General features: G+C 50.7%; 5 protein-coding genes across 5 annotated transcripts; 2 read left to right on the top strand and 3 right to left on the bottom strand.

Annotated features, from left to right (window-relative positions):
- The first annotated feature begins 217 nt into the window (after positions 1-217).
- On the top strand, positions 218-3,357 carry TGME49_270280 (hypothetical protein). The gene is made up of 17 exons (XM_018781575.1): positions 218-335; positions 393-461; positions 512-605; positions 665-777; positions 838-993; positions 1,054-1,156; positions 1,215-1,430; positions 1,482-1,644; positions 1,700-1,806; positions 1,880-1,935; positions 1,993-2,166; positions 2,219-2,276; positions 2,333-2,412; positions 2,469-2,530; positions 2,593-2,689; positions 2,747-2,947; positions 3,004-3,357. Exons 1-17 carry the CDS (start codon positions 225-227, stop codon positions 3,031-3,033), a joined length of 1,890 nt encoding a protein of 629 aa, XP_018636611.1. The 5' UTR covers positions 218-224; the 3' UTR covers positions 3,034-3,357.
- Positions 2,576-2,923, bottom strand: TGME49_270290 (hypothetical protein; the record flags this gene model as incomplete). Its single annotated transcript, XM_002365664.1, has 1 exon — positions 2,576-2,923. The coding sequence occupies one exon, from the start codon at positions 2,921-2,923 to the stop codon at positions 2,576-2,578; it is 348 nt and encodes a 115-aa protein (XP_002365705.1).
- Positions 3,358-3,515: 158 nt separating the features above from the next.
- On the bottom strand, positions 3,516-7,856 carry TGME49_270300 (hypothetical protein). Its single transcript, XM_002365665.1, has 5 exons — positions 6,564-7,856; positions 5,066-5,817; positions 4,576-4,778; positions 4,196-4,291; positions 3,516-4,083 (listed from the first exon to the last, which is right to left on the bottom strand). The coding sequence occupies exons 1-5, from the start codon at positions 6,946-6,948 to the stop codon at positions 3,957-3,959; spliced, it is 1,563 nt and encodes a 520-aa protein (XP_002365706.1). The 5' UTR covers positions 6,949-7,856; the 3' UTR covers positions 3,516-3,956.
- A 224-nt stretch (positions 7,857-8,080) lies between these two features.
- TGME49_270310 (hypothetical protein) lies at positions 8,081-11,191 on the top strand. Its single transcript, XM_002365666.1, has 4 exons — positions 8,081-9,294; positions 9,701-9,841; positions 10,185-10,247; positions 10,595-11,191. Exons 1-4 carry the CDS (start codon positions 8,836-8,838, stop codon positions 10,655-10,657), a joined length of 726 nt encoding a protein of 241 aa, XP_002365707.1. The 5' UTR covers positions 8,081-8,835; the 3' UTR covers positions 10,658-11,191.
- A 2,003-nt stretch (positions 11,192-13,194) lies between these two features.
- TGME49_270320 (protein phosphatase 2C domain-containing protein) lies at positions 13,195-19,471 on the bottom strand. Its single transcript, XM_002365667.2, has 9 exons — positions 19,435-19,471; positions 18,026-18,825; positions 17,424-17,544; positions 16,627-16,731; positions 15,912-16,139; positions 15,010-15,188; positions 14,540-14,651; positions 13,883-14,101; positions 13,195-13,316 (listed from the first exon to the last, which is right to left on the bottom strand). Exons 2-9 carry the CDS (start codon positions 18,596-18,598, stop codon positions 13,237-13,239), a joined length of 1,617 nt encoding a protein of 538 aa, XP_002365708.1. The 5' UTR covers positions 18,599-18,825; positions 19,435-19,471; the 3' UTR covers positions 13,195-13,236.
- Between the last annotated feature and the right edge of the window lie 3,985 nt (positions 19,472-23,456).

The raw sequence follows: 23,456 nt of genomic DNA, 5'->3' as shown, positions 1-23,456 counted from the left end.
GCGGCCGAACGTGCAGCATGTGATGAAATAGGACTCGTGTACTGTAAGACGCAAGATGCTCTATTGCTTCCCGCAGTGCCTGAATATAGCTCGTCTCAACAGCCAGTGTGCTGTTCCATGGCATCAAGAATGCAGCGAGACTCGCGCTTGTCAAAATATCGTCAACCAGGAGAGCGCTGAAGTTTGTTACAGCAGTGCTAGGCCCCCGTCAGCACAGAGAGGAAATGCCTACTGTCGATGGAATGGAGAAATCCGCGTTTATCAGCACGTTTTTGGCACGAATGGCTGTAGAGCGGGAACCGCCCGTAGATATCGCCGCTCGCATTGAGGTGGAGGTGAGCTGCCTGAAGTTCCTGACAGGTTCAAACGTTTTTTAAGGACCGTATGATCAGGATAAGGCTTTTTCTGGTCTGGTTACGGTTGGCCAGTTCTCTATCGTTGTGAAAAGCGACAAGGATTCAGTAAGCTAACCGACTGCCGTCGCTCGCCAGACATCCATCTGTGCGCCCAGCAAGAGCATTTCGAGGTTCCTCTGTATTGCTTGAAGACAGTGTCATACGAGGACTCGCGTGCAAGCCTGCAACTCATGCTGGCGCCTGAGGACTGTGAGAACACCGAGTTCAATCTCAACATATAGCGGCCTTTGCAAGCAGCGTACCACCAGGCAAAGACTTCAGTGTCGACGCAGTGGAAACTGTCACACTAGATATGGAGTTTCTTGACCAATCGAGACTTGCTCAGTTCTCGGAGGCTCTAGGAAGAGTCGTGAACTCTGAGGTCAGGTGTAGCATGGTCAAACGCCGTGACGTTGTGTGGACTTCATAGTTGTTCCTTCAGTGCATGGAGGGCCCCGAGCAGGATTTGCTTGACGCGCTGGCGAGCCCGAATGAGGACTACATATCTGCTGATGCCGGTGATGGCAGTGAACCGAGCAGCCAATCGAATTCCCAGCCGCGGAAACTGCGAAAAACGTGTGACTTTGCTTCGACAAAAGTGAGCTACGGAGACCGAAAAGAGGGCACCAGCAGATGGGACAACTGCTCTCTCCAACAGGATTTAGAAGAACTAGTATTTTCCGCGGGCCTATCGGCAAACAAGGTCTCCGCTCATGACGTACCTACAAGCAGCATGGCGGGTAGTATCACTTCCATACAAAGTACAGCACTTTGTTCTGGGGCAGCGGTCGATGCAATTGACCATTCGCTACCGAGCAGGCCCGATTTCTCAGCCGATTGACACAGAACAGGATACGCATCAAGCGAAGTCTCGTCGTCGTCGCGTAGAGTTCGCGTCAACGAAAGACTTGGAGGCTGCAGGCGAAATTGTGACGTGGTCATTCTCTCATTCGGACCGTCACGATGCACCGGGCAGTTCGGATGTTCACGTTGATCCTGGGACTGACGCAGAAAATGGTCAGGCCGCACTTCAAGGTGACAACTCAAATTGCGTCACTGTTTACAGCAAAACATACTGCGGCCCAGCAAGCCAAGCCACCCAGAAAGCTACTGCCCAACACACGCCATCCCGACAGACACAAGAAGCTCAGACTCTGCTGTCTCCACACGAAACATCATGCGGAAGCAAAGATGGTGTTGGGGTCGGCAGTAGTCACATCCAGGCGTCGGCTGCCAGCATCGGTCTCGGGTACAGTGACGAAAAGTGACCTCGTTTCGTTTGTCACCCATTTCTGACAATGTAGGGCTGAGTACAAAGGAGAAGCATGCTGCACCGCCGAGGACGCAAGACGTTTGAATCACCCAGAATCTCATTCGAAGCTTACTGCGGTCAACTCATCCATATCTCAGCGTACGCCTGCAATCGCTTGTGCCCTACTACAGAACGGACTGAATTGTTGGCGGTGTTGCTGGCGCATCTGCAGACACGCTTCTGAGTGCCGTTTCACCGGTGACAACGACACGACGCGATCGCGCGCACGTATGTAAATGAGAGCTTTCGTTGACTCTGTCCATAGTGTACCGATGTTCAAATTAGACCTCTTGCGGACAAGAACGACGAGGTGGTGCAAAAGTAATATTCCCTCCCGCCGACACGAAGGCACCTGTTGCGATGTTCGCGGAATCACCTGGAGCTCACCAGTTGCCGCAGGGGCTGCATGGCTGTCGGTCGTTTCCTTCACCTTTTGTGGATATCATGCCGAGAAAGAAAGTTAGAAGACACTCGCAGTCTGAACGGCTACAAGACATATATCCGAATTCAGAGAACGTACACCCAAGGCCACTGCCCCCACTCTAAACAGCTGCACGAAACATCTCCGCGTGAGTATGACTAATCAAGATGACGTGCTAACATTGCCGATAGCATGTCATTCAAGCAAAAGAGTCCTTCAGTAGCTATGGCAATCTTAATCCTGCTCAGCCTGAGGACGATCGGGAGAGCGTTGTCCGTATGTTGGTGAGGTCGATAGGAGATTCCTCCGCCGTTTGCAACTTCCTGATGCTTTGGTTTAGGTGAGGGCAACCGAGTCTATAGAAAATGGGAAACATAAACTTTTAAATCTAGTACACTCCGAGTAAGGCTGCGCACTGAAGTGGTCCTACGCAGGGTAACGGCAACTCTATCCATTGCCGTCAGATTCAAAAATGCCGAATCCGAGATTCAACAGAAGTTTCTGCGGCTCATCGAGTGCCAGAAGGCCAGTTTTGATAAGCTTGCCATCAACGTTGAGACAGTGAGCATCACACGAAGACACGAGATTGAGTCTCTGTTGAGATACCAGGGTATGCAGGAGAAGAGGAACATTCTGAAGAGAATGCAGGTTCTGCCAGACCGTGTCCCCGAATTCAATCTGGAGTTCAAACACCCAGCATTTCGTGCTGTGCTGGCCGAAAAAGAGGCTGGTACCGATGAGGCTGCCGGGATCTCCGTACAGGATATGATCAGAGCATTTAAGGAGGAAACCCATGATAAGCTCCGTGGGATTCAAAAGGTAAGATTAGCATTCCTTCGACGAACGCTTCCGTTTCAACGAATAAACTTGGGCAGCGAGTGTTAGGCACACGAGACGCTGACTAGAGCGCCACGCTGAGCTTGTGCATGTACCGAAGGTAGAGTGTGCGTATCTGTAAAATACTCGCCGACAAAGCATGCTGTACGCTGCGACGCCGTAGTCGGAAACTCGTTCGTTGCCATAGTCCTACTCTGTGTGCTCCTCCGGCCTACGCTTTGACTGAAGTATTCACTACTGGTTAAGTACCTTTGTGTTCATCTATGCACTAACAAACCTGAGGCAGTTCAGCAGTCAGGGGTACTCGTCTGTACCACAATCCGGGCACTGCCTGTTGCACATCGGTTTGAGGTCAACGGTGGCCGCCAGACGTGCTGAGCATGTCACTGCTAATACAGGACACCTTATACTAGTGTTTGTCAAGTGCTCGAGAGGGGTGTGTCCACCTGCCAAAACATTCAGGCCATTCGCCTGTCTTTGTTTCCCTCGTTTCCAAATGAAAGAGGCAGTAGTTACTATTGTGGACTGCCATACGTACCAGCCACTAGGGTTATATGCTCCCCCATCAAAATTCGTATTGATCGTCTCATCATCGTTTTCGCCGCCGCACCACAGATAGATATATTAAATGTTAAAAACCAGCGAAGTTAAACACCTGCAATAGTCAAAAAAGCACGAGGAAAAGTGATCGTACGCCGGAGCATGCAACTTGCTAATCCAGCAGCCGAGTGACCCTCTACATGTATTGTCCAGTCCTGTGTGCGAAACAGCTTTCGGAGCAGAACTTCATTACGCTATTTCATTCCACAGGCCGACAACCTGCCGCCCTTCGATAGTCACATTAGAAACGCGGTCTACTTCGAATGATGATGATTTAATGAACAGCGAAAAACGACCGAAACTTACTCGCACTGATGAATTCACTCACACACTCTGCAAACACTGGGCATATCTGTACATGAACGTCATGCATATCGGAATGGCACGTTCGTCATGCTGTGGTTGATTCGTTTTCTGTCACCGCAGTAGCGTTGGTAACTCCCGCTTCTTCGTGATGTTGGTTGTCCGCGATCCGGATATCCTGGTAGTGCATCAGGATCCACTGAAGTATCTGGTGACTGAGAAAGCAACGCAAGCACACACAGAAGAATTATCCACTGGCTTCGCACCCCCGACTCCGCATAGGGATGAGTTAAACAAAGCCATGTTCCCATCGATCTCGTCGCTTACACACTGAGTTCGGGGTGAATCTTTCGCATGCGGTTCAAGCTCTGTATCCACCATTCGGCTGCTGAATGCTCCACGAGCCGCACTTCGTGATCAGCCCTGCAGACACGTTATAAAACAAAGAAGCAACGTATGTGTCGGGTGTACAGAACAAAGGAGACTGATGGGCCTCGCTCAACCACAAATAACTCAGCCACTGATCTTAGTCCTTTTCCTATCAGTTAATCTAAGTGAATGACTGCACCTACGAATAGCTGTCACTTCCCAGAAAACCATGTGTACTTTGACCGGGTCAACAAACTCGCGACCACGTTTACGCAAAATACTAAAAACACGCGGAGCCTCCAAAGGGATATGCTTGACGATAGAAACTGACTTCTTACGAGTGGTTTTGATTGAAGCGACCAGGTTTATTGTAGCCCGCATCTTGGCATGCTCCGCAGAGATCGAAGTCACACGCCGCTTTCCCACAATCGACACACGTGTGTCGCCTCCCGACGATCGGCATTTTTCCACAACCATCACAGCTAACTCCGTAATGGACGAAGTCCTCCATGTTCAGCAGGTTCTCATTGAAAAGGGGATGCTGAAGAAGGCAATATCCCAAAGGAAGGACAACAACGTGCATACTTGGGTGACTGTCTCTGGGTTGGCATCCACCAACAGCAGCACAAAGCGATGCAGAACCGTTTGGGTGGACCTTCAAGAACTGGGTTACTTTCAGGGACGAGCAAACGCTCTGTTACACTTTCTTTTACACGTACAACACTTGAGCAGTAAACGTATCCACTGACACTGCCTGCGTATCTCTCTTTCACTACACATACAGAATATATAAATGATGCATATGCGTCATACGCCGGCTTGTCTTACGTGGCTTAAGGTATCTCCACCGTCTTCAGAATCAGAGTCCCGTGCAAGGGTCGGCTGCTCTTCGGGGCTGCCGTCCGGAAGGGCCTGATCCGCCGCCATGCCATCGCTCTCTGGTTCGAGCGGTGGAGCTGGAATGCCTGAACTGCGAGAAGAGCTGAGTTCTTCCTCTGCCATCTCCTCAGTTTCAGATTCCATTGCTTGGATGGGTTCATCACCGCGGTTTCTAACGTGTCCAGTGACAATGGCTGCTATATCTACCGGGCGGACAGTCGTGTCGCCCTCATCTAAGTCGTCCATTTCAGCGTCGACAGAAAAGTTGTCTGTGTCATCTTTAGCCTCGTTGTCGGCTTCGGCCTTGTCACAGTCTGCATCCGTTCCCTCACCCCTGCCCCAGGAGTTGGAATTTCGTGCCACGTTGCTCCAATACAACATCATTTCAGCAATGTCAGGCGCTTTTGCGCGAAGGGCCTCGAGGAGATTCGGTGAGCAACGATTCACGACGTCGGTGGAGGCTCCCGACGACAAATCAAAGATGCGAAGATGACACGGGCTTTGACGTCGCCGGTTGAATTCAAATTCCGCCATCTCCCGGTCACGCAGTGCGGTGGTCCGAGGGAAATGTTGAAGAAGGAAAAGATTCAGAGGTCGACAGACCCGCGGAAATTTGTCGAACGCGTTCTTGCATAGTGGACAACGCGAAACGTCGTACACATTCATGCACTGGTATCCACACCAGAAGCAGAAAACATGTCCTGAGAGATGCAACAAAAAGAGAGGCAGCCACGCAGTGAAAACACCAGATGCCGCACCTGCGTCTCCCTGTTGCACGCATATGTTGGGTGTGAAGAGGTGCCGACTGAATGCCTTTCGGTACGCAAATACGTGGTGCCCTTTTCAGAAACAGACACACATTTGGAGTCAACCTGTACACTAGCACCACATGTTTTGACACTATCTGCATGAAACCAGAACCAGAGAGTTGCGCGGTTACACGACACGGGGTTTCATGTGCAATGGCGTTCTCCTATAGACGTGGTAGAAATCGATTCAACTGTGTTTAGAGATGTTTTTCCGAAGGGAGCCGCGGCTGCAGTAAGCAGACGACAGCGACCTGTCGCACCTATCCGCCAGGATGCTCACCGAGTTGTTCCGTGTCTGGCTCCAAGTTGCACAGGTCTTCACCCTCCCTGATACGACAGATATGCAAATCTCTATCTACAATTATACGTCCACAGATCCGTGTGTACAGAGGAAAACTTGAATTATGACTGGAGGAAATGACTACGAAGGGGGATGAGCGATCGGTTGATCTACAGGTGTATACGCATCTCAACTCCATGGGGCACAAGCTTGAGTTCTTGCGTGTCGCATGACGCCATAGTGACGAATCACGCGTGAATTGGTGAGTCAAAGCGAGAATAGAAGCATCTGTTTCAGCCTTTTTTCCGCACGACATGCCCACCCCCGCCGGTGCCGCAAAGGCAGTTGGCAGGCGTACCGCATTCAAGGACGACGGGTTTCCACAGGAGCTCGAGGCATACGGAGCACATGAATTCCTGCTCAGGAGCCTCGCCTGTGAGTTTCCGTACGTCCTCTTCCTCGTCCTCTGCATTGACTGGAAATATCATGATTTGTTGAGTCGTTCCGTCAATGCGTCTTGCGACTTGGCTCTGGCGCGGTGGATCGCCGTTTTGAAGGCCACGTGATTCCGACCCATCGTTGTCCAGTCCTGGGTGGAGAGGCACCGCGTAAATTTCCACAGGCGTCCGCCGAGAAAAATAATTCAGAGAGAGAAACGAACTGTCTGCGTTTCCATGCTCTTCTGCCGTCTCGGTCCCCTGCCCCCCTCTTCGTGAAGCGGGCACCGACTGCGTATCCCCCATTTCCCCTGTTTTTTCCCAAAGGCGGAAAGCGTAGTCTCTTCAGTTTCAAACAGCTACCTATCCATCGTATCAAGCGGTTCTTCCGGAGCGGTAGTAGGAAAAAGGCCTGGCGGGAAAACGCTTCTCCGGTACTCGCACGGAAGATGAACGGCGTAAAACCGGGGAACGATACCGTGGCCAGCCGTTCTCTTGGCGGTACGAGCAGAATGCCAGCAGAACGAAACAGAACCCAAGAGAAAGGAACCACCGACACCAAAACCGAAACTTGCACCCGTAAGAATTGTTCGTGTCGAACACGCACGCACTCACGACACAACAAAGCGTGCCTGGCGTGTGTTGGCCGGAAACGCGTGAATTGAGTTGTAGCGTTGGTACGCAGATACTTTCTTGAGGGAGTTAGACAGGAAGCTTGCGAAAAGAGAGAAGCTTCACCGGAAAAAGCGGCGCCCTTTCTGCCAAAAAGGGCTACTCGTGACTTCGACGAGAACCTTCACGAGTCACCGAAAGAGATTTGTAGGAAAAATGCGAGCAAATCTCGACAGACGGAGAGGGCGACACACTTCCGCAAGCAGCCACATGCCACAGGCCGATTGGACGTAACACCACGACCGAATGCTCCCTGCAGGAAAATCCAGGTTGAAGTGTGAGCTGCAAAGGAGTTCTTTTTCGTGCACTGATGGATGCATCTGCCTTGTTTCGCTTTCCCAGGGCTTTTGAAAAGCTGTTCTCATATTGCGGGTATGCAAGTCGACGCAAAATGGATGAGAAAACGGAGCCGTACGCGCACACCCTCCTTGTAGAAACCGGCCGCCTGCCCAATCTCTCGATGGTTAGTTCAGTCTCTACCGGGGGAAAGCGCGAGGGAAGAGATTTTTATAGCCCGCGTTTATCCGTCAGAAGCGATATCTGCAGTGACTGTGGCTCTAGCATACAGTGTTTGCCTGGCCAAGCAAGCTTTTCTCGCTCTCGAGAGAGTTTACAATGCACTTGCACATCCCAAAACGCGCATTGCACGTGCCTCGCCGTATGTCTCCCCCTCACCATACCCTCCTCGGGGGACCGCTGTGTACGCAATTTCGAGGCAGCAAAGAGAGTGTCGCGCACGATGCTCGTAGGACGAAGAACGACTTCCAGAACAAGAGAAAGAACTAGAGTCACGGAATATGGAAAAAGGTTGCTTACCAGTCTTTATGGACTTCGCTGCTCGCTGAATGTCACCCGTCAAAACGTGTTATACACAATAAATGGGCAGCCGTACAACTGATACTCGGCTGGGTCAGCACAAAGACAAGACTCTTCTCAAAAGGGCACAGTGCTGCAATTGTCTGCTGCGACTAGACCGCCTCCCACCGCACGTGGATCTCGAAATACCACGCTCGTGTACCCGTTTGAGTTCTGCAAAGATTCCCTTTCTTGCCAGCAACGTCCCATTCAACCTTGTCAACTGCGAACAACCGGAAGAGGCAACAGGGGCCCCCGGGATCGACGCGAACTTTCTTTAGCCGCTGAGTCGCCGGAGTCAACTTTTTTGCAGCGCTCGACCCTGGGTCGCATCTGGTTTTTTTTCTTTTCTTCAAAGAAATTTTTTCTCTCTTCGCATACCGACTCAGCGATTCGCTGAGGGAGACTGCGACGACGATTAATCGCAGGAAGAACTCTTTTTCGTTCCCAAGATGCCTATTGCTGTCGGCCACATCTGTTCTTGAGTTGTTGCCTGCGTCCTTTTCCTCCTTCTCCACAGTGAATCCTTCCTGCTTCTCTGTCTTGCGTTCTCTGCTCTGCGGCTAGGAAGCCGTTTTCCGCTTCGTCCCTGCCATCCCGGGACCCGGTTCGCTGCGTCGTTCCGGGTTCCGTGCTTCCGTTTTTCGTTCCGTCCACCCTTCTTTTATGTTGTTCACCCTCTCTTCAGCCTGCACTGTGAAGATGGAGCAGCTCATTCGCAGGGTTCCGTCTCAGTCTGCATTTTTGCCGTTGATCGAGAAAGGCAGATGCATGCTGTCTACAGCGCGCTTATCCTCCATCCCAGCAAAGGGAACCGCCCAGGGGGTGTGGTCGCCACGCCACTCACAGTCGACATCTCAGGTCGAGAAAACGGGAAAATTCTTTTTTTCTGCCCGCGGGTTGGCTTCAGAGAGAAAGGTGCTCGCTGCTGACCGAGTGCTTTCAGGTTTGCGTGCGTCTGAATGCGTGGAGGCTACGATTGGTCTCCGCTTCCCACTCTGTCGCCTTCTCTCAACAACCGCCGCAACTCCCCCACAGGGAGATAGTGGAAAGGAACTGCCTTCCTCGGCAGCTAACGAAACGACCAAACAAGAAAGTCCAGTTGTTGACACTGACATCAATGCGGTGAGCTCGTCGTGGTCGAGGAAGGGCAATCTGCTGTCTGGGAAAAACTGTTAATCAACGTACAAATGCAAGTGTACCCCCTACGTATACGTGATACATGTATTTATGTACATATATGTTTATGGACGAAATGCTTGCATGCTTTGGAGCCGAGATATGTCTCCCTCTGTTATGGATTAACTGGGAAACCCTGCAGATTAGAAGCTATGAAACACCTGTGCCTACCGATGCGTGCATTCCATTCTAAATTTCCAAGTAGCTGTATATATATGTACATGTATATATATATATATATGCAAGCGTCTGTATGCATGGGTGTGCAGGCAAGTGAATCTGTGTGGATGCAGAAGTGTAGACAGTTGTGTGTAGAAACGCATGTATGTGCTCGCTGGCGTTTTTCCTTCAGGTGACGAACTACATTGTCGGCATGTGTCAGAAGTTTCTGCAGAAAGGAGAGAAAGTGACGCCCTCGAGCAAACTGGAAGAGTTGCGAACTCGGGAAGACCGTCTCTGGGACTGTCTGGATACAGTTGAATTCGTTCTTGATGTAAGCCACCGGCGTGCTTCCTCGAAGCGTGCACAAGAGTCACCCTCTATATGCATGTGACGGTCTTGTCAAAGTAGGAATGAACCGAAAATGGCAAGATTTGTCTGCACTCATTTGCTGCCAGTGAATCGTGAAGCTCGCATGCTCGAGTTGAAGTGTCTCCCTGGATAGCGGTTTTTCTGCAGACCATGTCAAGACGCTTTTCAGGTAGTGCCGCACATGCGGCTTCAAGCCCTCTGTTGTTGACCGCCTTTCTTCCTTGTAGTCTCGAGGGGAGAGACAGAATCATATTTCTGCGTGTGTATGCGCGAACCATGTGTGACTCTTTTGCGTTCTCCTAAAGGTGGAGGAGATCTTCGACGTCACTGTTCCAGACGAAGTTGCAGATAATTTCCAAACACTTCAGGTAAACTGAACATGACTCTTCCTGTTGTGCAGTTGCGTGCATGAATATATCTATATCTATATATATATATATATATATATATGACTACGTCTAGGAGCTCTTTGCGCGTAAAGTTCTTCCGTAACTCTGGCCGTGCATATATAAGAATATTTTCGAGTGCTTGTCCAGAGAGATGCGCAAGGGTTAAAGCAATTATGTCGACGCATGCTTAGGCTTGTATGAAGCAGTACATGCGTGTATAAATATATATATATATATCCATGTATATCTACGTGTGTATATACATATATATGTAAATGGGTGTATCTTTGCATTATGAGTGTGTGTGGTTGTCACGGACCTTACAGGAAATTGCGGATTTCGTGGTGTCTGAGAGAGCGAAGGCAGGCAAGTTCATGAAGGACCAGTGAGACAACGAAAGTTTTCCACCGTCTTTTGCTTCTTCAGTCGGCACAGCTACGTTTGCTCGGGAAGCTTCGTCACTCTCAGTCTGGCGCCATAGTGACGAATGTCAACGAAAAAAAGGTCTTTCGACTTGCGTGATTTGCGCCATCTGTGAGAAACCCTTTTCATTTGCGCGCAGCGTAAAAGAATTGGTTCTCTTCGTGGTGTTTAGGCGACCCTGGATTGTCTCACGCAAAGTCGTCTTACCAGATATGAGGGAGATTCGTGGGTATTCCAGCTTCCCTGTTTTCTTCCGTGGCGCGTTTCATCGTTCGCTTGGGTCTTTTCGGTGAAGTCGCCGTGACAGGCCGGGAAGATGGTGTGGCCTCCCAGTGTCTCAAAGAAGACGTGCTTTCCTGTTCTAGACACACGCAGACCCTTGGCACGCAGACAAGAATGGAATCCGACATCTTTTCTGTTTTTCGAACGAAGTAGGAAGAACTCAAAAAGACAGACCTCAACACAAGAAGCGGCTGCAGACGGCCGCGGCGTTTTGGGTTGAATCAACCAAAGCTTCGACACCACAGCGCAAGCTGGAAATGAAGCACCACTCCGTGCTTTGAACAACTTCGACACATATCCGTTTGACACTTTGTTTTCCATACCGTGACGATTTACAGGGCTACCGATACAGCGCAATAGACTTACATGCCAACGTGCTGGGAATGTGCATTCCCGCAGCTGAACAGAGAGATGCTCATCTCCGTAGACGTACGCACAGACTAGGTCTATTTGTGGCAACAAGCACGTGGGTAGTTCCTGAGTGGCTACAGGAAGAAAAGCAACCAAAACACTTCATGTAAGTATATATATATATATTTATATGTATAAGGAGGTAATGCGAGAGAGATTTAATTGGCCCTATAGATTTGGTGGTTCCGTAGATATGGAAATCGCGAGGTCAAACTCGTCCCTGCGTGACACGTTACGGTGACCGTGGCATGTCCGGCACGATAAAGAGGCCGGTCTAACGAAATTAGAATAATTTCAAAACAGAACCCCTGATCTACAGAGATACTCTAACGTCTGGACTGGATTCGCTAGACACCAAACGTCCCCCCTTAGGCGGTATACGAGTCCGCGTGGCTACGACACAAAAGGTAGTAATCCCTGACTTGTGAAACGCTCCGATATCTGAAATGCCTCTCCTTTTTTCAACGGTTGCCAAAAGAATGCCGGTACCCACGAATGGAGGGAATGTAAGGCTTTGTTTCTGTGACGATCTGGCGATTCACGGCGCGGCTACAATCGATTTCGGACAAGTGTGGCTGTTCCATTTGGATCAGCAAAGTTTCGGTGTGGCCACTCAAACGCGATTTACTCGCCAGCTCAAGTGCCCATGTTCCTTTTACATTGAGGCTCAAATCACAGATTTCGATCCCGTGTGGACTTCACAGCGGAGCGTTATCACTCCCGCTCTCTGGAGAAACCGAAGGGGATGATCCCTCTCTTTCCCTCTTGGCTCTGCTGCGCATTCCACCCGTGTTTTTCCGTTCATTTTCGAGTTATCTCGCAGCCTCTTCGGGTATGGTTCGAACTCCCGCCTCCATCCCGATGTACCCGCCGAGCAGTGAGTTAAAGTCCGTCGCGGCAAACGCCTCTCCGGCACATTCCCCTTCTTCCAGTTCAGCACACACACTACTTCGCCCATTCCTTGTTTCCTCCCTCCTCCGCTCCACCACCTGGAGCCGCCAAACCCGGGATCTGGGAGCAACCATGGCTAGTTCCCAAAAACGCTCGCCTTTCACCGCCGTCCCCGTCCGGCATGCGTAAAGCGGCGGCTTTTCTACGAAATGTAGCGCCATGTTGCTCGTGCAGAGAAAAAGAGACGGGCATCTGCGTTGCTCCACTTTTCTTCGTTCACACACTCTCGGCTTCCTCTGCTGCAACCATACAAAACCCCTTCGAGATGGCGTAACTTCTTCACAAATGCTTCTGTGAGCAAGACAGCCCGCCAGCGGTTTTCGAATCTGGGTCCGAGAAAAGGGTGTCTCCAGTACTCTCCCCACGCATGCGCGCAAAATCTACAGACATGCACAGCCTCTTCAGAAAGCACAAAGACAACGGAAGAAGGGAAGGTCGCAAGTCGCAAGCGCACCCCGCGACTCTTCGCTCTCCAAAGTGTCGCGTCTCACCCAGTGCTCACCACGTTTCTCTACCGTAGAACCATGCCGTCTCTACCTTTCTCCGACGCATTGTCTACCTCTTCTCGCAGGAGCTTTCTCTAGACGTTGCGGTAAATCTGAGACCGCTTCCCGTGTTCCCTCGCTCTCTCTGTCAAGGCTTTGTGGGCCAAACGCCGAGTCGGCCCATCGCGTCTCGCCGTCTGAACCTCACGAAAAGTGCAATTGAGCAAACACTCGGGCGCCGCAGCGAACCGACCCCGCAGGCGAGGCACAGCGTCCGCGCACCAGCACAAGAATCCGAGACAGCCTCTTCTCTTCAAAAGAGGCTTGGAACGACATGCGACATCTCGTTTATCTTGAGCCTTTGGATGAGACTGGATCTTCACTGTCGTTCACAGTCAACAAAAGTCAAGTCCCATCTAAAACAGGGAAACTGTGTCGCCCTCGACGCTGTCGTCCTCCGCGTCGCTCGGCCGTCGTGTCTCCGACAGAACTACACCTGAGGTGGAGGCAAAGGGAAAACAGACTGAATCACCAGTGTCCTTGTGTGATCGCAAGAGTCACGTTTCATATCAAGCTATAATTGTGGAAATACATCAACCATGAATGAGAACACAACATCGACGGAAACGTACACGACCGTAAACTGAGACACATAACCTTCCCCGACCTAGTTCTCGCGGGAGAGGGATACTACACTTACACATCCATATTTACATCTTTATTTATACAAAAACGCAAACTTGTTCAAAGAGAGAGATACAGATTGACAGTTGCGCTCGACTACAAACAGAGAACTGGAGTCGCCTGCGGAATCCACCGAATCAGAGATCGTTCGAAAGACACGTTGGGGCTGTTTCACAAGAACATGTCTAGTGACAGGTAGAAGTCGTGGAACAGGAAACAGAGAAGACACAAAGTTTTTCCAAGCATTGCTAGACATAATCTGCGTCACGCCTCATATCCCCAATCCTTTGAGGGGTTTCTCCACTTGCACGCGCATGAGTGCGCATGCACCTCTGAGGGGCAGGGAGGAGAGCCGGTGTCTTGTGTCTGTGTTCCTACCTTGGCCAGAGACGACCTTGTAGACAGCAGTAGGGTGTTCAACTTCTTGGTTATGGAAAGCAACGAGCATGACGCTGATGTTATCCTGAGAATTCATGTCATAGGCGTAATCCATCACGCGAGCCGCCACCTCCTCCAAATCCCCCTTTGACCTCTGCATCTCAGCAACAGTGAGGTCTCGAACATACGCCCAGTCCATGCCGCTTGGTTCATACACACCTGAAAGAAAAACACAGCATCTTTCGAACGCGTTTTTGCACAAATTTGTCTACCAGACAAGACCCATTTCCTCTAGCTACGCACCAAAAATACAACTGTACGTACATGTACAAAAACATAAATATGTATATAGATATATCTATTTATGTGTATATAAAAGCAGGGAAATATGACCAGTGCCTGGGGCCGTATTCAAGGTATCGACGACAAGAAAAGCAAGAGACATCTACAGTCGTTTGTCTACAAGTAGAGGTACAGATCGGTATGCATTCATCGTGTATACTAGAGGCTGTGCGTCGACGGAAGAACGCATATGGGCATGCATCTTCACATAGGAGTGTGGCACATGTTTAGACGCACATGCATGCAAAGGCGCGAGGCAGAACAAAGAGCGAAGGCCAGACGCGAAGAAGAAACGCATGAGCGAGTAACTCTCACCATCGCACGCCAGCAAGAGAAGATCGCTCGACAGCGCGTAGAACTGCCTGACGTCTGGAACGGCAATGACCTTCTGCTCTTCTGGAGGAAGGTTGGGATTCATTTTGAAGTCCTGGAGATGCAGACAGCGAACGGCAAAAATGCGACAACTTCATCTATATACATGTACGCACTTGCATGCGTGCTCCCTGCCGTCAACCGCTCCTCCTCACATTTATCATTCTGTGCATGCGTGCATGCCTTCATAAATGGACGCGGATAAAAAGCTGTACGTACACACAAGGAGAGCGATGTTGAACAGGTGTCTGTGTAGTTTTTTGGGGGGACGCCGGAAACGCCACGCAAAAGAAAGAATCCAATTTGAGTTCCGAGCGGGCAGCAGAACTCGGCTACATACTGCGGAGCTCCTGAAACTTCGCGATGTGGAGAGGCGTATGACGTTTGCAGAACGCTGGAAAGCAGTCGCTTACAGAGTCTCCGAAGGCTCGTGAAAGCGCCAGAACACCGTCCACGCGAGGGACGTCGAACGTTTCGACAGACCCCCCGGCCTTCTCGATGCGAGAGGCCTCAGTCGGATGGTTCGGCTTGTGATCTTTCGACAGTCGCGTCAGTCCTCCGTCACTGTGGATCAGCGTCGCTCTCGAATCGCCTGCAAAAATGGCATTATTCAAAACCACATCGGAAGTCCCAGCGAACGAGGAAACAAGGCACGAGAGCAAAGCGACAGATCGCACCGGTCCTCCCAAGGCAGGTGCAAAAGTGAAGTTCGAAAACGAGCTTTCTGCACAACTCAAAAACACACCTTACCACCAATCAAGGTCGACGCCCGTGTACACAAATATCACTCACGTATCCCTACATGTGCTCAAGTTGCAGACAGTTCTCCGTATATATACAAGCAACATACACTTTCACAGAAACATACATAAATATGTATGTATATATATATATATATATATATATATATATATATATATATAAATGCACATAAATTTTTATGTATGTCTAAATGCTTGAATCGCGCGATAGAGAGCATGCACAGACACGCACAAGGAGAGAACGAAGCACGCCTCGGGCATAGTAGGTCGGCATCAACGGGGGGGAGAATGCGGCGAACTGAAAGAAATTATCGATCCAGTGTAGTGGACTCTGGCCCCGACTGACCATGCAGAGAACAAACTCCCAATGAAGAGCCACTTCCAACCTCTACGCCGGTCTCTGATTCTTCCGTATTAATGCGTCCTGCTCAGCGCCACCAGGACACAAACGCAACTTCTCTCCCGCCTCACAGAAGGCATAAAAAATGGATTTCTCTCCCTCCGCCAAGCGGCTCCCCCCAGACTCGGCTTCCTCGACGTTTCGGAGGACGGACCTATGTTGATGGCGGTGACGAGGAAAGAGCCTGCAGGAATCGTCTTTTGCTGCACGTCGGGGACGCGGGGGTAGCGGCCGACAAGCTCCGGATGTTCTGCCTCCTCTTCCTCTTGAATCAGCTTCTCCAGAGGCACGAACGTTTCTTCGTGAGCACGAGGAACGATCTCCCGCCCCACAACGTTCTCGACCACAGGTGCGCTGAGACGCTCGATCGCGACGATGATGCCTGTGGAAAAAAAAGTGAAAAACACAAACAAAATCGCGGAGACTGTACTTCCCACACGGACAGCTGAGGGACACCATACCCTCACACACGACAAATGCAGGCAAACAGAAGGAAAGACATGTGCGAAAACTCACTCGCAGGAACGCACTTCCATATACAGTTACTGCACACATACATACAGATATATGAATATACACGCATTGTTCAACTTGGGTATACTCCTGCATATACATATATACATATAAAAATATATATGTATACATATGTCTATATATATATATATATATGCATGCTTGGATTTCCATCCACGTATTGCAGAAGTGTGGTGAGTGCCGACTTGAACATCTTAGAATTCACACATTGCAGAGGGGGTGACGAGACCACCAAGAAGCCCAAGGCTTTCTGCTTATGTAGACGCTCCCACTGAAAAGACGGAGGGGAAACTCGCATGCAGTGTTGCAAGCAGTGGAGATATTTGGAGACATACCTGTGGACCCTGCAACGTGCTTCGGTCCCAGCTTTCGGATGATCTCAGCGTCCAGAGAGAGACACGCTTTCTTCACTTCCGCGAAGGTGAACTCGGAGAGCTTCCCTGCGAGAAGGAAGAGAGAGAAAACAGAATACTCATTTCGGCTTCTGAAAAAACAGAGGCGGCGTTGACTTGAATCCGAAGAACAAGCCAGCACTGTTGTCCACTCACGACCCTTGTCTGCCAGTCGAAAGGAGAATCTGACGATTTGCCTTCTTACGCTAAACGACCTGATTCTACAGAAACCTTGCTCCACACAAATCGGGGGCGAATGTGGCCTCTTCCAGTCTCTTGCCTTTGACACACTACCTCTGTTCACACACGAAGAAGGCCCGTCTTCTGCTTCTCTCGAAGCATGGCTAACTACTCTGTACACCGTCTCACTGACATACGTTTCCATACTCACATAAACAGAAACCTCTTCATATACATACATATATACACATATATATACATATATATACATATATATATATGCATGGATGTACGTGTGCACAAGCATATACACATATAAAGAGTAACGCAGTTGAACGCTTGTCATTCACAACAGTTCAGGTATCCGTCCATCATGTTCACACATGCCTTACACCGTAACATGCATAAGTCTGTATACACATACAGATATGGATATGCGTATTATTGCTGATGTGTGTGTGGCCGTATCTGTCGCTCGACTTTCTGCATCAGTCAAACGCGAGGTGCGTCTCCACAGAACGTTTCTCCGTCCGCTGTTTTGAGGAGTCGAGATGCCTCACCCAAGTGTTTGGCGGCGTGCTTGGCGCAGTACTGGGAGGTGGCCTCCCCTGCATGGCCGTCGAATACAGCTTTTATGCGAACGTTTGGGCGACTCGTCGCAGGTGCACTGACGAGGATAGCCTGGAAAAAACAGGAAACCGGAACGGCAAGCAAACCCATGCTCGGCACCCGACAGGGAAACGGAGACACGCGCGACACTGTAAAAACGGGTCTCCCGGCCCCCCTGGAAGTCGACGCAGAGACAACACACCCGAGAGAACAGACCGGAAGATGGCGGCCACTGAAGGGAACAAATGCGCAGACCAGAGAGCGGAGAAAACACACCGAGACGCGGAGAGGAACGAGACCAAGTGGGCAGGATGCAGAGAGCGCGTTTCCGTTCTTGGACGCATCGCCCTCCGTTGCAGAATGAGCGGGGAGTCCGCGAAGGAAGCGTTCTGTTTCGTCCTCTCAGGCACACAGACACACTCTTCCACGGAGGCGGAAACGGACTTTTCTGCTCCTCACGGATGACGCCCAACACAGCTCGCACTACCACGAGACCCAAGGCGTTGTTAGTTTTGACGATTCCTGAATCCATCCCCTCTTCGTCCTGCCTTACGTCTTCGTCTGTGGGCCGCCTGCCGAGCATCGTGGCGGCGACCGTCGTGGTGTACCACTCATTAACAGTGATGACTTTCTTTTCTCTTCTGTCAGCAAAGAGGAGCCGTTCTTCTTCATCCTCACTCGACTCGCGCAGCATCTGCAGGAGACGGTGGACGTGGTCCATAGCCGCGTTTTTGACAACGTCGATGCGGGATCTGTGGCCTGGGGCGCCTGTCTCGCCTCCCATGTGGAAGAAACTCTTCAGCGCCATCATCGGACTGAAGTTCAGTCGCGACGCAGACGCCGCCAGAATCCCGCTCTCCTCCTCTGCGTACGGACTGGGCTTTCCGAGGTCAACCACCTCCGGATCGAGAGCCTCTTGGGTCCGGTGCACTTCCTGCTCGGTGGTCAAGCTGGGGACCGCGACACCCGAGGAACTGTCGAAGTCATCGTCGTCAATGGAAGTGGACAAGTCAGCCGCAGACTCGCCCGCGAGCGCGGGAAGCACTGAAGGAGAGTCGACGAAGACTTTCAGTGCAAGTAGAGAGAGAAGAAGAACAAAGCGGAGAGGAGATCGGGGACCCGCCATCTTTCCAGAGGCGGTCGAGACAAATCAGAAGGCGAATAACAGGGGATGGGGAGCGGCTGTTTTCGTGGAATTTGGATAACACAGACAGAGTGTGGCGCAAGGACGCGCTCTTCGGAGAGCTGACGCGTCTCCGAAGAAGAGAGAGGACAGGGACGAAGGTCTTGCAGAACAAGCGGAGGGGGGTATTTCGCGTGGTTGACCTTCTGGTGGAGTGAAATCTCTGGAACCTACAGGAAAGCGAAACTGTCGAGGACACCGCGAGGGATGCTGAGGAGCTCGAGAAAAACACACGGTGAAGCAAGCGGAAGACGAGCAATGTTTTAGAAACGATCCCAGACAGTCGACACTTGATTCTTTTCACTGTGTGCTTCTCAACAGAAAAGAACAATCGGAAGCGCTTTGAGCCTCTGCAGGCACGTAGAGATCCATTGAATGAACTCTAGAGGAAAGAAAGATAAACGCGGATCCATTTACGCGAGAGAGTTCCACGCTGGCAACAAACGCGACACACACGTCGACTTGGACAGGTAGAGGGGAAGAGATGAAACGGTGGACCTTAGAAAGAAGCCACTCCTAGATCGGCAATACAAGTCTCCAGGTTTCTGGATCTCCATGTACACGTTCACGTACAGAAAAAGGCGGAAAAGACTGTGCTGAAAACAGTAACCCCTTTGAAAAGCTGAAACAAAAGAAGAGACACTGCGTGTTCAGTCTCCTTTCGATCTCGAATCACATGTTGGATGGTCTACGTTCCACGTAAGTTCTGCTTCCATCTGAATCCTTCTCGCAGCCCTGCAGGGGCAACGGCCGCGGCTGAAATTGTCTGTTTTTCTTACACGTTGATGTCTGGTGCCGGTGTCTCTCTCTCACCGTGGGAAGCGACCCCGCCCTTTCCAGTCAGACACAAACGCAGCTAGAAAACAAGAGCAAGTTCGTGGACGTCGTGTCGAACTGGCACACAGAGAAGACGGAGACGCAGAGAAAAAACGAGTACCCCCGAAGAGTGCAGGTCTCTCTATAAAAAGCGGAGTTCCTGCTCTCTCGAAACGCAGTCCATGTTGACGAGACTGACGGCCGCGGCAACCTGCAGAAACAGACAGGAGGAACAAGACCGCAATGAAACACGATTCTCTGAAAGAGACAAGGAAGAATCCTGGTCACACAAACGAGCAGCAGGTTAGAAGTGAGACAGCAGGGCGAGTGAGAGGGCGCGGCAGAGACAGGCGAGTGTTCGAAGTAAGCAAGAGAAAGCGAGAAATCTGCAGAGAAAGTCCTTCAGAACGAGTTCAGCCGCGCCGCCGCTTTTCTCAGGAAAATCGGCAACTTACAAGGAGCGAAAGGACTTTCTTAACGCACTGTCGTTCCACCCGCAAAACGCTCCGATCAACACCATTTCCACGAACACAGTCCTGCGATACGAAGCCACTTCTCTGCACATATATATGTGTATATATAAATATATTCGTATAACTAAATGCATATGCAAATACATATGCGAATATACCCAAGAGTATGTAGATCCACAGAGAGGCAGAGAGAGATGCGTGACATAGAGCTCCTGAAGGCGGCGACGAGTGTGCAAGAATGGAGCTGCTAGGAAACAGGAGGTCGCTTTCGCTTTGGGAGGAAACGAGTTCCGAACCACCGGTTCTGATTCTTAAGTTGAAGTTCCCCTTGGTGAAAGCGTGGACGGGATCGCCCAGCACTCGGATACTAAGAGTGACAATCGCGCGCGCAAACCCGTGACCTTGCACTTTTTCGTCATTTCTGAGTGTGAGAACCACGGGAGGTTCCTCAGGAAGATCCAGACACGCAAGAAAGCAGGTAACAAAGAAGTGCCATGGCATTTCTTCAGCGTCAGGAAACGAAGAAACCCTCTGCACCCAGTGAACGCCAAAGGTTCCCATCGCCTGCTACTGGCAGATCCAACGGAATCTACGAGAAACACCTCCTTGAACGCAAATCTTTCTCGGCGTTTTCCACTCCAGTCACGTAAGGAAACAAGCCACTCTTCAGCGAGGTAAAAGGTCGAGAGAGACGAGAGGGAAAAATTGAGGACGGTATGCTGTCGATTGAGACTGCAGGGGTGACGGAACCGGTACGACGGCACGCGAGAACGCGAACTGCAAGTTTCTCCCGTTCGGATCCCTCGTTTTCGTCACAGAATTTCTGTTCTTACCAAGAGGAAGTCAGAGAGAGAAGCCGGCGTGTCAGATTTCATTTGCCTCTTCGATTCCCGGGGACGGCAGAGTCGCCTGTGGTCCCGGGAGAGACGAGAAGGACATTTCTGCCGAATTTTCCCCCGCAATTTCTCCACGAGTCCGTCCCGATAACCCCCGACGAAGAAAAAGAAAAATCGCGAGCTAGAGTTCGGGAAATCTCCGACACACACCGCAGTCCGCGATGCCGAGGCCAGGAGAGGCCGAGCTGTCCAGAAACGCGGGATAAAAAGTGCTGCGAGTCCGAGGGTACGCGACCGATTAGGGTTTCAGGGGTGCCGCTCGCAACTCTCGATTTCTGGATGCCCGTCGTTTTCGGGAAACGTGAGAGAAATAGTGGAAAGCAGACACATTCTTTGACTCAACACCGTCGCGGCACTTCCCTTTACACCACAGAGATACTGGAAATCCTCGCAGGACTTGCAGGGCTCTTCGGAGAGACGTTGAGGGAAATCGCAGGTCGAGAGGGTGTCTCTGAGAGGGCGGAAAAAAAGGGAAAGTTTGTGCAAACAAACGCCAAGGGCTCAGCAGCTTTATTCTCGGAGACAAAAGGTAAAGTCTGGGTGAAACATAACAGAAAGTAGCTGAGAGACGCAGCTGCTCGCTCCTACGTTCGCTAAGAGAGCGCCTGCTCTGTGGAACTCCATCCTTCGGTTGAATTTATTAGAGAGCTTTTCTCGGCTGCTGTTGGAGGCGACTTAAAAAAGAACACAAGAAAAGGTGCAGAGAACAGGAAAAGAAAACTGAAAGAACCCCAATCACTCCACCGTGCGTGTCTGCCGTGCCATCGTGGCCGCCTGCCACATTGGCAACCTGAGAGACTCCGCCGAGCTGGGTACTACGTGGAAGAGCTGCCTACAGATATCCCTAGAATCTCCACTGAAGTGGGGTTAATCTATTTGACTGTTTGTGAAAACTCGGTTCATATCACGAAACGCTCAGAAAAGCAGGGGAAAAGTCGAAAAGTCCAAGTGGAACTACGCGCGCACCAGTTCGTCTTCTTTACTGCCTCGTGAGAAGAGGAAGAACCGCATAGGGGACGCATAGCGGAGTTTTCTCGCCGGAACAGGGCGTATCTGCATTCGGATTTCTCGACATTCTGTTTCTGGCACATATGTCAACGTCCACAGAGGGGAGACTTCTGTAGAACAGCTTTCCTCTCGGAGTTCAGAGACAACAAACGCTCCTAGATCGAAGAAATCTGGAAGACTGCGAGGCCTGCAGAGTGAGTGTTCAGAGCACACAAGACTCCCCCTCGACGCACGTGAAAGAGACGGTTCTTAGATCGTCTTTTCGCTTCTTAGACGAAATAAGATCTGGGAAACAGTAGGCCGCAAGGCTGGGGCCCACTGGAACTCCGTTTAGAGAAAGTGACCTCAAATCTAGTATAGCGCACTGCCCGCGTCGTCGAAGAGTCTGAAGAACCTCCCGTTCTACTGACGTGGAGGCGTATAGCAAATTGCTTCTTGTTGAAGCTTTGCCTGCAGAACAAGACTCACCAACGACAGAAACGAACAACGAGCGAGAGAGTGTCAATTCCCGTAGTCTAGTGGTCGCAGGCTGTGAAACCCAGCACGGAGACACACCCTGAAGCTTCGCTTGAGGTGACTCTCATGCGATCTGAAAGACAAGCGGACGCGAGGTTTCGCGATAGGAAAAGATCTTTCTCCGAGATCAAAATGGTGCTGAATCAATCGAAGAAGGCGAAGATTTCTCGCTATCAAGGGATCAACAGCCGAACAAAAGAGTTCAGACACTCTCCGGTGCCCTGGAGCCGGGGTCCGCGCCGCGACCCTGCCGCCCTCGTTTTCGCACATGCAAAGGCATCTCGTGGTTTTTTTCTACCCGCAGTGTATTGAAGGATGCCCTTCGAGTTTCTACCCATGAAACGCGAGAGAAAGAACAGTTGTTTCTCTGTGTTTTCCAGGCCGAGGAGAAAAGCAAATTTCGTCTCTTCTCCTTCCGTGATGTCACCACAATCGTCGGCAGTCTTACCTGGATGTCTGCACGTCCAGGTTCGCACTTTATTCTTCCCTTTACCGTTTTCTCTGTTTGTTTTCCCGAGTTTCGGGTTGGTTTTGTGACGTCCTTTTTCCAGCTTCACTCCCCCTTCGTTTCCTTCAGCATTCTCCCCTCAATCGCACAGAAAAGGGGGGATGACTCAACACGAAGGGGGAAGGTTTTCACCTGTTGCTGCCCATTGTTCCTGGAAATATCGGGAAAAGTCTGTCGGTTCGCCGTCATCCGACTCTCTTTCTTTCCTCCTGTTTTTTCCTCTACTTTATCTTTTCTCTTTCCCCCGCCTCTTTTGCCTTTCTACCTCACCCACGTCTACGGGTCTCGCTCGTTTCCCCACGTTTTGACTTTCTTTGTTTCTATTTCAACTTATCTTTCCCGGTCTAAATTCGGGGTTCGGAAGTCATTATCCTGGACACGAAGTCTCCCCTGTTCTAGTGCCATCAAGTTTTGCGCTGACAACTGGAAGTCTTTTTCTGTCGCGGGAAGTTTCGTCTGTTGCCAAGGTCCAAAGCTTCATCGATGCCTCAGCACAACACATTTCCTTACGGAAGCCTCCGGATAAACTGTTTACGAAAGCGAGCAACTGCATGAAAATCCCCATATACACACATATACATATA

Source organism: Toxoplasma gondii, chromosome VIII (assembly GCF_000006565.2).
Source record: "Toxoplasma gondii ME49 chromosome VIII, whole genome shotgun sequence".
NCBI classification, from domain to species: Eukaryota; Apicomplexa; class Conoidasida; order Eucoccidiorida; family Sarcocystidae; genus Toxoplasma; species Toxoplasma gondii.
The sequence above is the reverse complement of the archived record's forward strand: the minus strand, read 5'-3'. Positions and strand labels throughout refer to the sequence as shown.

Excerpts from the sequence above, each read along its gene's own strand:
- TGME49_270300 (XM_002365665.1), bottom strand. The coding sequence starts at position 6,948 with ATGGGGGATACGCAGTCGGTGCCCGCTTCACGAAGAGGGGGGCAGGGG. Across the intron at positions 4,779-5,065 it reads GTGGAGATACCTTAAGCCAC|CATCCCCTTTTCAATGAGAA; the intron begins GTAAGACAAGCC and ends TGCCTTCTTCAG. Across the intron at positions 4,292-4,575 it reads CGCTTCAATCAAAACCACTC|GGCTGATCACGAAGTGCGGC; the intron begins GTAAGAAGTCAG and ends ACGTGTCTGCAG.
- TGME49_270320 (XM_002365667.2), bottom strand. The coding sequence starts at position 18,598 with ATGGCGGGTCCCCGATCTCCTCTCCGCTTTGTTCTTCTTCTCTCTCTA. Across the intron at positions 14,652-15,009 it reads CACGAGCCTTCGGAGACTCT|GACTTCAAAATGAATCCCAA; the intron begins GTAAGCGACTGC and ends CTGCATCTCCAG. Across the intron at positions 14,102-14,539 it reads TCTCTTGCTGGCGTGCGATG|GTGTGTATGAACCAAGCGGC; the intron begins GTGAGAGTTACT and ends TTTTTCTTTCAG.
- TGME49_270280 (XM_018781575.1), top strand. The coding sequence starts at position 225 with ATGCCTACTGTCGATGGAATGGAGAAATCCGCGTTTATCAGCACGTTT. Across the intron at positions 462-511 it reads TGAAAAGCGACAAGGATTCA|CAAGAGCATTTCGAGGTTCC; the intron begins GTAAGCTAACCG and ends CTGTGCGCCCAG. Across the intron at positions 2,167-2,218 it reads ATATCATGCCGAGAAAGAAA|AGAACGTACACCCAAGGCCA; the intron begins GTTAGAAGACAC and ends ATCCGAATTCAG.
- TGME49_270310 (XM_002365666.1), top strand. The coding sequence starts at position 8,836 with ATGTTGTTCACCCTCTCTTCAGCCTGCACTGTGAAGATGGAGCAGCTC. Across the intron at positions 9,295-9,700 it reads TTGACACTGACATCAATGCG|GTGACGAACTACATTGTCGG; the intron begins GTGAGCTCGTCG and ends TTTTTCCTTCAG. Across the intron at positions 9,842-10,184 it reads CAGTTGAATTCGTTCTTGAT|GTGGAGGAGATCTTCGACGT; the intron begins GTAAGCCACCGG and ends GTTCTCCTAAAG.